Here is a 14,443-nt window from a genome sequence, read left to right as displayed (position 1 = left end):
GTTAATTGTAATAATTGGCTAATGGCTTTGCTTTTTTTGTAGTTGGTTTCGTTGTAGTTATATTGCTTGGACATATATATGTACTCTTTTGTCGGTTTTGTAAAACCTTCTATAGTCTATAATCTGGGACAGACAATCTATTTTAGTTCTGTTGTGATTAATTTTGGAAAAGATTAGCATTTACTTTTAAGTTTCAATAAAACAGAGGTTGCAGCCTGTTTATTAAAGACCAAAAAAAAAAAAAGACTATTACTCCGAATCTATCCATGGAGCTTGCAGCATTCAAATGTTTTCGTCTTCTACCCTTGTGCGTGTGTATATATTATATATATTAATATAAGTGGAGCATATACGGTGATATAGACGTAATAGAGCACATGGAATGGCCCAAAAAGGTGCTACTTGCACTCACGAATGCCACACAACACATGAAGCTTCTCGCCGCCACCTGAGATTTTTCATTTTCGTCCCGACGGAGAATGTCGAGCGATTGTGAGTGTGAACCCGACATGGACTCTAAACGTTTAAAATGATGACAGATAACAAACATTATCATTGTTACTTATTATTTTCCTTATGAGAGTTTTTGCACATCGATCTCTACCTATACAGTGTCAAACAAATAAATGGAGGGCTTTTTTTGCATCTATATCTCTCCAAAGTTTCTTATTTGCTTATCAACCCTTCATATCTTAATTCGCATTGTATACCCGGATGACTTCAACGTTACAGAGTGAATTCTAGTTGGGAGTTGCAGGGACACGTATGTATTTAGAATTTTAGACGTGTTTACAAACATATGTTATTACACTGCTATGACCCAAACCTAACTCTCTCACTCGAAATATATTGCTAACTCTTAACTGCAAGGATCATAAACGAATAAGAATAATTGTACTTGTGTCTTTTGAAATTTTAATAATTTAGTTATTTTTTAGAGACATCCGCACAAAATATTAAATACTTTTTTAAGTGTAAAAATATCAGCTTTAGAAGAGTATGCATACAAATGAGAGATTTTAGAAGGGCCTACATTATGTATATACACATACAGATAAAGGGAAGAAACAGGAAAAGAATACAATGAGTGCCCCTTTTGCAACTTGTAATAAGCTTCGAAAGATCTAAGAAAAGCATATATATATTTATAGGAGATAGATGGTTCAAACAATAGCTAATGAGCCAATGGGAATACCTGGCCAACTTGCTATAGTAAGCAAATATCTTATTCTCTTAAACAATATAACTTGTCTTAAGAGCAAAAACTTAAATAATAGCATAAGCTTTCATGTGGTGTTTATAAAGCATCCTTTGATAGCAAGTTGTTGGACAGGATCCTTCTAGCATTGCTGAGCTGATCTATACCATCGCCTTGCTCGAGGACAGCTGCAGCACCCATACCAGAACCTGTCAATGTGCATCACAAAGTTAGTCTCTAATTTATGCACATAAAAGAGAACAGGACGTATGCTTGAAATGGAGGGTGGAGAGCTGACCTATGCACATGGAAATTATTCCGAACCTGCAGTCCTTGCCTCTGCGCTTCATTTCATTTAAGAGAGTGCTCACACAACGAGCACCTGTCAACAATAAAGAGGCAGCACATTTTAAATTTGCTGTGAAATTAAAGTGATGGGCCTTCATTTAAAGTTATGAAGCAAGTAGAAATAACCTGATACAAAGCCAAATTGAACATCGGAAGTCAGAGTAGGCTATAATTCCTTCTCAGTAATTTGGATTACATGATTTTCTTACATAAATGGACTCCATCTAATGTTGCAAAGTTAAGTATACATATATTGACTTCAATAGAAGCAGTATCAAACCAATATTTTCCCCATCATATCAGATCGAGGAATCAGGATCAAATTTATATATGTAACCAAATATGTCAATATTTTTCTTTCCCTCATTATCAATCTGATTTGTAAAACTAGTAACTAGCCAGGATATACTATCTGGATATTTTTCAACCATTTCTAGTTTGGCCATGAATTCTGTTCCCAGCCTATCAATCATTCTAGCTCCTAACAAACCTAAAGGGGTTTAATCCAAGAGGCCAAACAATCCAATACAGCTTAATTTGATGTCAACCATATCAAGTCCAGTTGACCAAATAACATGATGTTCATCTCACAACTTACATCCTAATAAGCAATTTGTGGTGTACATTATGATACAACAAATCCCTAAATCACAAAATGCCACTCACTCAAGTCATCACTGAACGAGTTCTAGTACTTCAGAGACTGAAAAAGAGAGCGACTCTTGTTTTAAGTCAATTACTGAGTGTAAAGACTAATATTCATGATACTAACTCAATGTCACAAAGAAAAAGTAATAAGCCGAGAAACATATTATGACCAAAACAACAGAAGCTTCATATACAATTCTAACTTTGAGAAAGCTACTTCATGCGAGGTTAGGATTGCTATAATGCTATCTACTTGAGTTGATTCAATTCAAGTAGATAGCCTCTAAATTATGGGTAAGGATGAGTAGATATTGCCCTTCCAGGCCCTGAAATAGTAGGAGTTCGTGGACCAGGATGCCCTTCCTTTCGGGTAGAATTTTAGCTCACCCTCTTATTCATAGATAGCTCTTAGTTTGCTTAAGGGTGGAGAGACATGAACTTGACAAAAACTTGAAATACAGAAGAAATAAGGATCTCTACTTTTCCTATCTTCATTGTGAACTGAACAACAGACAGATACAGAGCAACTACAATGATTGTCCTTATTTCTTCTAGAATCTAACTGCAAAATGTTAAACAATGATCATAAGAAATTCTAGAATAGATTTATTTTTAATTACAGTTACAGTCATAAGATTTTGAAATTTCTGCTTTGTACTGTTGTAACATTAGACAAGTTCTTCAGGTAATAGTGCAGAGTTATAAAACAATTTCTCTATTCTTAAAATCGTGCAGTATCCCAAGTAACATAAGGATAAAAAAAAAAGTGTGGATTATGGACGGGCATCACAGAGTTACTTCATTCTACAATATTTCTGAAAGCTATAGTTTCGTAATTTCATACTGTCAGATAATAGCAAGAAAGATAGGTACCAGTAGCACCCAATGGATGGCCAAGGGCAATTGCACCTCCATTAACATTGACTTTTTCTGGGTCCAGCTCCAGCTTTTTGCAGCAGTACACGAATTGGGAGGCAAAAGCCTTTTCAAAGGAAGAAAGTTTAAGACTTTGCAGATCATCCTCTCATACAGACTATGAAGATTTTAGAAGCAGGCCCAAGAATTTTACCTCATTTATTTCGTAAAGGTCAATATCATCAATCTGAAGACCAGCAGCTTTCGCTGCAGCAGGTATTGCAACAGCAGGACCAACACCCATCACAGCAGGATCAACCCCAACTGCAGTGAAACTCCTAAAAGGGTCCAAATGTGGATTCTAATAAGAATAGGTGATTCCACAAACTACCGTGCACTTCCATAAAATTGAATCAGGAAAAATTCAGCACTATGATCACATAAAGTCAGATGACAACTTTGTTTGTGAAGAATGGGAATTTAAACATAAGTTACCAATTACAGGAACTTGATGAGTGCTAGAACATACATACTGCAATTTTGGAAATTGAGTTATTGATGATTTTAACAGATCTTCAGAGGAGAACTTATATAGTGCATAAAAATAAGTAGTCCCAAACACAAGATCAAGTGATTTTGATTAATTGTCTAAGCGACTAATTAGGTGTAACTGGTGTCTAGATGGTTTGTTGATCCATCCCCTAGACAGCACATGACCTACTTGACTACCTTGCCTCATACACATCAAATTTCTTATTGAAACTGGTCACGCCGAACTTCAGATCCATACAGAATAACTCGCATATATAAATATCTAACCTGAATACACCGAGTATGGGATACCCCTTCTGCATTGCTAAATCTCTCCTCATGAGAAGAACTGCTCCTGCCCCATCACTCACCTGGCTAGCATTGCCTGCAGATTTAGAACAGAGTATAAATAAAGAGAAGGAAGAACGAAAAGATATCTAATGACAATAAAAGATCCAACAAGATGCCAGCAGTACCAGCAGTAGTGCTTCCATCCTTAGAAAATGCTGGTTTGAGTTTTGCAAGGACTGACATTGATGTATCAGGCCGAATTCCATCATCTGCAGAGACTGTGATTTGTTTTTTCTCTCCAGTTTTTGGATCTATTATCTTCAAAAGGCAACATAAGTGTCAGTACTTAGTATATGGAACAGCAATAGAAATATCATAAAGAGCTTTTCAGATCTCATTTTTGGTTATTTTCAAATTTTCTCCTGGGCTGCTGAAATATTCTTATCTTAAAGAGAGACAAATAGATAATGCTAGTGACTAAAATTTTGAATCACTTTTTGTTTACTTCTACATCATAAGATGACTAGAAGTATGCTGCTAAACCATCTAAGATCCTCATTAATTTTCAGACAAATGATTCAATAAGAACTATTAATTTTTCTCTCCTAATTCAATAGTTGAAATTAAAATAAAATTAATCGAAAGTACCGATCATATGAACCAAAAGTACCGGTCACTTTTCTAAATTGTAACGATAAGTTAGTTATATTTTATTACTCTCTCTTAGCTATCCATTTTTTTATTAAAGATAAAAAAATAATAAATTGGTAGAAGTTGGCACTTCTATTATTAAGGAAACAATTATATGGATATACAATTTGAAAATACTTAAATTCTACTTTACTTATTTGTTAATCTAGTCACATATGCAAAATGTCTTATATACCCTTTAACTTATCAATAGATGAAAATTATTTATAATAACCAATTGGTTAGTATCGGATCATTGCTCTTATTCTCAATGATTATGAACTTATTTTAACAGGGACATCAAAAAAAATATCTGAATCTGCAATTCTGTAACAATAATTTTACCTTTGTAGTCACCGGAATAATTTCTTCTTTAAATTTGCCAGCAGCAGCTGCTGCAGCTGCTCGTCTATGAGATTCCACCTAAACAGCAAAAGAAAGGCATCAAAAGACGATCCTACCAATAAGAGTACACTCATATAAAAGGAGGTATTTGTGAAACTCACAGCAGCTTGATCTTGCTCCTGGCGTGTTACACCAAAACGATGTGCAACATTCTCAGATGTCATACCCATAGGAAGGAGGCAGTCTCGGGCTTGAGCAAAAATCTCAACCTACAGAATAATATTAATTGAAGATGCAGAAAAGATGTTAATCAGTTCACCAGAGTGGACATATCAAAGCAAGCAAGAATTGCATTAAGAGTGGTTGTAATAAACTTACTTTAGGATTAACTGGCCCACTCCAACCAACCGAATTCACAGTCATGGATTCTACCCCAGCAGCAATACCTGCAATAGCAAGGGCCAACTAGAAAATTAGAAAGACCAGGAACAAGGATGAAGTTAAAAACGAGGCAGCCATAGTAAAAACCTCACCAATGTCATAGAACCCAGCCTTAATAGCCGCTGCAACGTCGGCAACTGCCTGAAGGCCAGATGAGCACTGCCGATTCACTGTTCTGAGAGGAACAGTATCTGATTTATACATAAAAGGATCACATTAGTCACAAGGTAGAGGATGCAATTAGATGATGTCTAAAATTAAGAGCACACAAACTCGGATACCAGGGAAACCAGCATAAAATGCCGCCATCCTGCATTCAATTGCTCTTTGGGATCCCGGAGCCAAGACAGTCCCAACAATAATATCACCAACTTCACTTGGGTTTAATTTAGTCCTATCTATTAAAGCCTGAAATAGGAAGTTATCTAATCAAAATAACATAGTTTTCTTAAAATAACCATCAAAAGATTGGACCTTAGTTAATAATCTGATTGTTTTAAAGCAATTTGTGGAAAAGAGGGGGAAAAAAATCAAACCTTTAAAACAGATGCCAAGAGGTCTTCAGGTGGTGTATCCTTAAAGGCTCCTCTTTTGGATTTGCAAATTGCAGTTCGATACGCACTACACGACACAAAAAGGAGCGTAACAAAGAACTATTACAACTCCTACTTTCTAGACAAAACAACGAGTGAGGACAACTAAATAATTTTTCACCTCTTTCATTCGATAAGATAATAATTCGCTAGAACACAAATGGTAAAAGGTGAAAAGACGAAAGGCCACAAAAATGCGAAAAGAAGAAACCGCTTACGCGACAATAATTCGCTAGAACACAAATCGTAAAAGGTGAAAAGACCAAAGGCCACAAAAATGCGAAAAGAAGAAACCGCTTACGCGACAATGACGACATCGTCGCCGAAGGAATTACTCCTCTGATACGCCGCGCTATCCCCGGAAGAACAGATGGAGGCCTGACCAATAACCATAAGCGACCTCGAAGACCAAAACGAAAAGGAACATGGAATAGATCTATAGATCGGAAGATCTCATTACCGAGAGACCGGAAGAAGGGTGGATCGAGGAAGTGGGCTGGAGATGTTGGAGGAGGATCCTTTGCCTGTTGATGGCCTTCTCCATTCTCTCTCTCTCTCTCTCTCTCTACGCTCTGTGATTAGAATTTTTATTTTTCCTCTTCGTCGGAGGAAAGCTTAGATGAGAAACGCTTTTATTGGCAAAAACGAGAGAGGTGGGCCATAAATCTCGGCGGATACCAGGACTATAAATAACCCACCAATCCACTGTACGAGAAACAACTAATGCTGTCCATTAGTTACGGAAACAATATAATATATATATATATATATATATATATATATATAAAGAGAATATATCTAAAAGAGTATTTTACTTTTCAATACTAGAATATATTTATTTGAAATAAAAAAGAGTATTTGGAAAGTTATGGAAACTAGATTCATAAAATTTAATTAATTAGTGCAGTTAAATCAAATATAAAGTTATGGAAACTATTGATCAGATGTAAAATTAATCGGCAAATACATTAATGCCCCCTTTAAAAATTGTCAGCTTTTATATCGGGTAATAGTTTTTCGGTACTGATTTTAAAATCATATTACCTAAGAAAAAAATATAATAAAAAAATTTTAATTACTTGTGTCTAATTTTTAATTTTTTTTATTATATTCTTGAAGATTTCTTAATTTAATCCTAATACGGAAGAAACGCTCAAACTAATAAGCGAATTTCTAGTTAAAGTATTCTTCGATCAACAACGTGGAAACTATGCCAGAGTAGGTGAGAGGGACTAGGTTGACCGTAAGTGCATGGAACTTGTGTTGCACTTACCTTGGAAAGTTGATGCGATTTAGCTTACTACATTCAACGTATCGTCAGTCCAGTCATCAGTGGGAAAGCTTCTGAAACAGAAAGAAAGAAAGAAAGAAACTTCCTTAGAAGAACGATGAAGACCATCCAACGAGTCAAACAATATTCATTCCGTCGACTACTCCCATCACATTCAAAAGCAAGAGGACGGAGAGTTTCACGTGGAAATTTCATATTAGACGAGAGATAATAAGACCAAAGATATATTCCCTTAAGTCCATAAAAGTGATAGATATTGGATGATACAGTAAAAGGAACGCGTGAGAATCAAGAACAGCCCAGCCATCTCTTTACAAATCCAAGTAGGGGTTTTCCGGAGTTTGGTTGTGCTGCAGTAGGTTGTGATGGCAACTGTGAAGGAAGATGTTTGAAAAATGCTTTCGCCGCTCCCTCTGCACCATCTTCTAATTCAATTGCCTTGGCCAACTCAACAGCTCTTTCTTTCACCTAAAAATTTTCGTAAATATGCATCAAATTCTTTGATGTGCTAAAGGCAAATCGACTAAAGCATATTTGGGAAATTCCTATACATAAGGAAAGAGAGGATTTAGATGATCGAGTGATTAGTGTGTGTTCAGTTCGTATTGCGAACTTGTTATTATGCAGTTGACATCCCATAATTAAATGTTTCTTGCTCCACGAATAAAAAGTATCAGATGTCTAAGATTATTAATTACCATTTTCCATAAATTTGAGAACTTATGAGAAGCCATTATGCAAGCACCGAGGTATGAAAATAAAAGACTAATGACTATTATTAAAGTAGGAAGAAAAGAAGAAAAGAGAAATTTTATCTCTCTCTACTTTTCTAATTATTAATAGAATATAAATAGGACTGGCCAACTGATCTTTAATAAAAGAGAGAAATTTCAGCAACATTTACCTTCGGGTCCATCATAAACTGTATTGCATCAACCAACTTCTGCTGTGTGAATTGGTCAATGGGTATAGGTGGGGGTCCTAACCCTCTTGCATGAACCCGGTCTCCCCAAAATGGTTGATCACCAAAGAAAGGTACAACTGTAGTTGGACACTGCATCAAATTTAAGAACTATTTACAGTCCAATTGAGCATACAAGCATATAGGCATCCGTAGGCATGTGAACATAAAAGTATACACAGAGAGAGTTTACCGCTGCTTTGACGCCAGCAGCTGTTGTTCCGGCACCACCGTGATGCACCTGAGGATAGAACAAGTATAATAAGACCTCCAAAGATTGCATTAAAAGGTTCAGAACCATTCAGAATCGAAGGCATGACTCAATATAGAACTTAACCAAACGTTACATATTTTGGCATTAACATCATTTTCAAGATGACAGGGGAACTAAGTGCTTACAGAGTTACATTGATAACTAAGGACAGGTCAAATTCAATTAATACAAGAATAGATTACCGCATGTATACTATTACATGAATTACACAATAATAAGTAACAATTACACAGAATTCTTTGTGGGGTAAGGGTGAGTTGGCCCTTCTTGACTCCCCTCTCAGATCCACCCAATTACTGTTGTTATGACTTATGACTTATGAGCATCCTTGTATGTCTAGCACTACTTATTAAGTACTGCCAAAAGGATAGCCAGACCTAGTTTTGATTCTACCAGTAAATGTTTACCAATACTTTCCTTCATGACACAAGTACAAAAAATATACTTGTTCTTATATTAAAAAAAAAGCATCCACTCAGACTGTTATTTAGTATTTACCACTGCCTTACACTGCAAGAAGAGCCAGTCGTGGGGAACATTGTCCAGGAGATATACAAATTCCATTGTTTCTGCCACTGCCATAATACTTTTGAGTTAGTAAAATCACAGGATGAAAAAGCTTGCATGTGAAGAAGAAGGGGAAAGAACAGATAGCATATTCATAGGACTGTATTTAGTCGGAGAAAAGGAGTCACAAACTCACAATTTCCAAGTCCACCCCATCCCTTATTAATGATGCCTCTCTGTCCAGTGATTTCAAGTGCCTCTACAATGATTCTAGTCATCTTTTCTGGTTCTTGGACCGGCTAAGATATGGAACAATAAAACTGAAATGGTTAATGATGAAAATTCTACAGATATAAAACTTAGAAGATCGGTCAAAAGAAGGACAAGCATAAAACCAGAATACTGGATTACTACTAAAAAGAATAAGTTGAGAGGAACCACAGAAAAATAAACATACAAGGCTACCGAATCCAATATAAATAGGCTTGTCACCAGCATCAAGCCATTTCATAAGTGATTCCGGAGGTTCATAGTTTGATGCAAGATCAAGGAAACAAAACCCAACTACATCAATCTTGGGTCCCCAATCTGCAATTTAACAAAACAGTTCCCTAAGAACAGCAATAGACTTAAGGTCACACAATTAGTCAAATATTGAATAAAGAATTTGCCAGCTCTAAACTTCAGCTTCAATTAATCTTTGTGAACATCAAAATACAAAACTTGACAAGCTTAAGTAACCAACTACAGGCAAAACAACAACTTAGTATAGTAGAAAATATCAAGTCAACAACAGGTTCTCAGTGTTAAATTGTTAACAATGGATGTTCTTCTTTAACTGGTAGTATGCAACATATGTTTCTGATATCCAACAGAAGCCATATTAAGTGAAGCACATAAACAGACCTTTAGGTTTGGGGACAATATGAGGACTCCAGATATATCCATGAGGTATGTCAGAAGCAGAACCCTGCGCACCGCTTAGGTAGGTGACAGGTCGCAGCTTTAATTTCTTTTTCCTGAAATCATTAATAATGTCCCGAATTCCCAGCCAAATCATGGAGTCAACAATTTGGTAGGAAAGCTGCAAAATGATACGGGAGTCAACCAAAGTAACATGGAAATAAGTCGAGATCAACCTAAGAGACAAAAGGAAGTGTTTTTTCTAGAAGAATATGCATGAATCAGAGGATTAGGGAATTATAATTGGCAACCGTAAAGAAGAGAGAAATATCCAACTTCTGCAATCCTATACAAGTACACAGATAATGGAAGAATTCGCAAGATAGAACAAATTATGCATACCATGAAAATGTAACACATAAAACTGAGATAAACTTGAGATCAGAGTAGACAAAGTATAGCTGATTGTTATGTCTAAAACTTTTACTAATTCTCAAGTCAATTTATTTCAGAGAATGAGGAGCAGGATGCTCAACATCTGGCTCAATAACCCCTTATCATTAAAAGAACAAAGAAACTTCTACAGGCCAGGTTAATTCTAACAAAAGGTATTTCAGGGTGATAGAAATGCAAGTGCTAAAGAAAATTATCATTATGTTCTAACAGAGATCATCCTGGTCATACAGAATGTAAAAGTAAGGCAAAAGACGTGTTTAAAAATTGCAGACAGAAAGCTCATGGTGATAACAATAGAAAGGGCATTCAATGTCAAAAAATTCTTTTAATGTTCAGACATGATTAATCTCAACTCCAACATATACGGCGACAAATTTGTGCAGTTGGTGCAAAGGAAGACAAATGAGGAAGTACATACCTTCTAATGTTTACCATGCAATAGATTAACGCAAAACAAGAAGGTTATCTATAAGTAACATAACGCCCAAAACAAAAACTCGCAAAATCTTAATCCAGTTAATCACACACAAAAAAATTGATAAATCAGATAAAAGCAATTTTAGCATACTAACTAATAAACTGAAAGTATTTAGCATATAGCAGGACAAAATTTGCTCACTCTATATGCAGCTGGATGCCTGACACGTGAAAGAGGATGTGGAAACTCATTAGTGGGCCTGACAAGAATTAAACATGTTGATTATGCAGCACAACTCCCTCATTTATAAAATACATTGGATGATGATACACAAAATTGACCCAGAGAAAGAGAAGAAGACAAGCAAAGAGAGAAAGTGAGGGACTCACGTCCATGGCATTGTAAAAAATACATGAACTGGTACTTTTAGCGCCTCTGCCACATGTGTATGCCCTGAACAAGCATTTGTCCAGATCAGCAGTTGGAGTCAAAATTTCCAAGTGTGCATAAAACAAGACTACTGTTAGTTCCCTGTATTAATAAAGTAGAAGTATCAAAACTAACTCGGATTTTCTAAATTTATCAAGAAAGAGTAGGGGAATGCACATGAATAAAACCAATCATACATCTGAAAAGAGTACGATCAGTGAGAAAACAGGAAGTTAATCAACCAAATCAAATCCTTAAATAAAGACCATCTATGGGATCAAATCATTCTTCCTGTAGTAACCCAAGGGAAGTGAAAGCACAGGAGGATAAAGATGACATGTGACTTAAACACTCGTTACAATTTCACATACATCTATATACAGAAAAGAGCAATAAATCTGAAAGGCAAAAGTCAGCTGGAACATGAAGAAGAACAATTTCCTAGACTGCAAAAGAATATTCATATTTACATCAGTCGAGAATTCAAAGTTGAGGTCATAAACCCACAAACGTATCTCGGATTTTACGTAACAGTTCATTTCCCCATTCAGCTTCAGAAATTTAGTCTTTAAAATCAGCATACAGAAAGCTTGATGGGGATATATCAGGTATTAAAACCTAATGTGGATACAAGGTCAAGAGTAGAAAAGACAAAGATATATTGGAGCTCAATTACTATCTGCAGATTCCGTTATTGGAGATTCTAGGAAATTTGAAATAAGTTGGCTAGCAACAGAATGCAAACAAACAAGTGAGAAAGAAATTTATCCTATGTATATGGTAAGATAAAACTAACCATACGCTGGTGGATTGGCAATTATGGCACCTGCCTTGAAGGGAATACGCGTATCAACATCTGGGTCCGTGCAGGCAGGAAGCAAGGAGAAAATAATGCCTTTGATCTGTTTTCGTTGAATATGAACCTCTGATGGAGCTGAAGGTAAGAACCCCTTGTTTTTAACCATGTCTGTTCTAAGTAACAAGATATATTGTCAATAGATTTTGCGTAATATGAATGGTTAGCACATGTCTTCTAATAGCAAAAGATCAACATCTTATGACATACATTCAGCAAGAATCTTTGGATCTCCACCAAGAGGGTAGAACTCCAAACCAGCAGTCAGAACAAACTCCCTGAAGTTGGCATGAGTAGCTAGTCTAACACGATGGCCATAGTCCTGCAAGGAAAATCTTAACTGCATTGAAGGAAAGCTTGCCCAATAGTTCTATTTTCGACAAACCCTAACATGAGCAGACATTGTGAGATCCGCAAGCAGACAAACATGTCAAGGAGTCAACTAAAAGAAGCATCTCAATTTTTTATTTTTTTATGACATAAGAATACATTCAGCAGCATGATAAGGTTGACAAATCCATGGTCTATTTCCCTTAGTTAGAGCAAGTTCTCTTCGAGCTCACTTAAATGGAATTTACACAAACAGATAAATTAATGGACTAACAATGTGTTTCTATAATCTAACTTACAAAAATAGAAACAAATTGAAATGCCAGTTATCAGAAATTTAGGCTGAAGATAAAATAATGAAGTGAAAAGTGAAAACTCAAAAATATTTAATACCTAATAAAACAAAATCAATACATGTATAGATAGAGAAGAAATATATAAAGAAAAGAAAAAAAAGATAACCTGTAAACGCTTCCCAATAGCAATAAATGGCTGCACGTCTCCTCTTGTACCAACAATAAGCATAGCTATTTGCATGGGAGGTCTATACTGGAGGTCTGCTGAGTCTAGTAGTTCTCCAACTGCTTCACCATATGCATCCACAGAACCAATATCAAGAGATACAGGTTCAAAATTGCTTGGGACATCAACAGCTACAGTTCCATCATCTTTCACTGTAGCTATGCGACCAAACATTTTTTTCTGCAGCATTTCCAATTTACTAGCCAACAAAAATGAGAACATATGGAAGATTGTAAATGTTATTAGCTGATACATGACAAGTGTAGGAGACAGGTATCAGAAACTAGATGCAAATCCAAACCAGCCAACTTACAAATTTGATCATATAAGCATGATGGCATTTACATACGTGAAGAATATAGAACAAAATTTTGGTTGGTAAGTAAAACTTAATCCTCCTTGTCTCTATAATAAGTTAATCCACCTTTATAGTAATGCAGATCAATAACAATCTTGGGAGCACAAAATGGGTCCAAACCTTCTTTCTCATGGACATTTTATCATCAAATAACTGGAATGCAGGATCACCATGCAGAATACCCTGCCTATGTCTCTCTGTTTTTGACCTTTCCGAGTTTGATGGACTTGTCGATATCTCAGATTTTCCAGTGATAACATCTTCCCCCCCTCCAGGCATAGTGTAATCCCTAGGTAGACTTCCGGCATTTATCACTGAAAAAGAATGGGATTCAGATGTCGAATCAGAAAATTATAATTTTTCATTAACAAAACTTAGTGCCACAACTCCAGATTGCAGTCATCTTTGAGGTACAATTGCAAAAAAATCCTCTTATTTCGCCTCCAGAAAGAGTTATTCAAAAAAGCTGCAAATTGTCCTAACTCAATTGGCACCACAGCATACCATAAGGGTTTTAACGATAAAATGACACCAGAGTGAATTATTTCGAGATTTACATATAAAATTAATCACCGGGAATCCTAGGAAGTTGCACAGCAAAGGGAATGATTTAGGTCTTCATTTTTCCATTTTATATGGAGGGAAAGTATATCTAACAAAGTAATTAGATAAACCTATAGAAAGTCCACAAAAAAAAAAAAAGTGAAGGTGAATCCAGTATTATTACTTTACGGCCACCACATTCTATCAAACGCTTCAATCAAGGAGTAAAATTCTTCAGATAGTTGTTAACAAGTCACCATACGATTCCTATCAACAATCCCCTTCACCACCATAGTCTCTCGTTCCAATCACCACAGAAGCCAAAAGGAAGCAGAAGCTACCAATCTGAAGAACTAACATAGATTCCAAATAAAATCCGTCGACAACCTCAAGATTTTCCGAGTGCCATGGAACGAGGTACCAAAGAGTAACAGAATAAAAAAATTTAAAAGAAAAGTAACAAAAGGGTCGTACTGTGTCTAAATAAAACCCCAGAGAGATAAGAGAGAGAGAGAGAGAGAGAGTAACCAGAAGGGGTAAAGGCGTCGCCCTTGCTTTCCTCCGTTGCATTACTTAAGAGAGAACCCGATACGAACAAAGGAAAGAGAGAGAGAATGCGAGCTCTGTTTATTCGCCATGGCGGCACTTTGACACG

General features: G+C 36.1%; 2 protein-coding genes across 8 annotated transcripts; both read right to left on the bottom strand.

The window, feature by feature from the left end:
* Positions 1–1,109: 1,109 nt before the first annotated feature.
* On the bottom strand, positions 1,110–6,541 carry LOC140761039 (3-ketoacyl-CoA thiolase 2, peroxisomal-like). The gene is made up of 14 exons (XM_073098211.1): positions 6,401–6,541; positions 6,242–6,318; positions 5,884–5,968; positions 5,629–5,755; positions 5,440–5,538; positions 5,285–5,352; positions 5,068–5,175; positions 4,907–4,984; positions 4,057–4,189; positions 3,869–3,965; positions 3,264–3,387; positions 3,068–3,176; positions 1,497–1,580; positions 1,110–1,407 (listed from the first exon to the last, which is right to left on the bottom strand). The coding sequence occupies exons 1-14, from the start codon at positions 6,482–6,484 to the stop codon at positions 1,298–1,300; spliced, it is 1,383 nt and encodes a 460-aa protein (XP_072954312.1). The 5' UTR covers positions 6,485–6,541; the 3' UTR covers positions 1,110–1,297.
* A 3-nt stretch (positions 6,542–6,544) lies between these two features.
* Positions 6,545–14,328, bottom strand: LOC140761038 (sterol 3-beta-glucosyltransferase UGT80A2-like). Of its 7 annotated transcripts, XR_012104537.1 has the most exons (15): positions 13,973–14,210; positions 13,366–13,559; positions 12,828–13,067; positions 12,246–12,357; positions 11,976–12,146; positions 11,140–11,203; positions 10,952–11,009; positions 9,880–10,057; positions 9,431–9,561; positions 9,170–9,272; positions 8,965–9,041; positions 8,386–8,433; positions 8,136–8,303; positions 7,214–7,699; positions 6,545–6,645 (listed from the first exon to the last, which is right to left on the bottom strand). XR_012104537.1 is itself a non-coding variant. In XM_073098210.1 (14 exons), coding segments are annotated over exons 1-14 (1,725 nt in total). In that variant the 5' UTR covers positions 14,264–14,328; the 3' UTR covers positions 6,785–7,519. The 7 variants fall into 7 exon arrangements, 4 of the variants coding, with proteins under 4 accessions (XP_072954311.1, XP_072954308.1, XP_072954309.1 ...); XM_073098210.1 differs by lacking the exons at positions 6,545–6,645; positions 13,973–14,210 and adding an exon at positions 14,263–14,328 and having other exon boundaries at positions 6,785–7,699; XM_073098207.1 differs by lacking the exon at positions 6,545–6,645 and having other exon boundaries at positions 6,785–7,699.
* Between the last annotated feature and the right edge of the window lie 115 nt (positions 14,329–14,443).

This window comes from Typha angustifolia, chromosome 6 (genome assembly GCF_048772165.1).
Source record: "Typha angustifolia cultivar Huaian chromosome 6, ASM4877216v1, whole genome shotgun sequence".
Taxonomy (NCBI): Eukaryota; Viridiplantae; Streptophyta; class Magnoliopsida; order Poales; family Typhaceae; genus Typha; species Typha angustifolia.
Note: the sequence above shows the minus strand (reverse complement) of the source record. Positions and strands in the feature narration are given on the sequence as shown.

Coding starts and splice junctions, on each gene's coding strand:
- LOC140761039 (XM_073098211.1), bottom strand. CDS start 6,484: ATGGAGAAGGCCATCAACAGGCAAAGGATCCTCCTCCAACATCTCCAG. Junction 4,985..5,067: donor AGGAGCAAGATCAAGCTGCT/GTGAGTTTCACA, acceptor TTTGCTGTTTAG/GTGGAATCTCATAGACGAGC. Junction 1,408..1,496: donor AATAATTTCCATGTGCATAG/GTCAGCTCTCCA, acceptor GCACATTGACAG/GTTCTGGTATGGGTGCTGCA.
- LOC140761038 (XM_073098210.1), bottom strand. Junction 12,358..12,827: donor CTATTGGGAAGCGTTTACAG/GTTATCTTTTTT, acceptor TTTTCCTTGCAG/GACTATGGCCATCGTGTTAG. Junction 7,700..8,135: donor AGTTTATGATGGACCCGAAG/GTAAATGTTGCT, acceptor GAAAATTTTTAG/GTGAAAGAAAGAGCTGTTGA.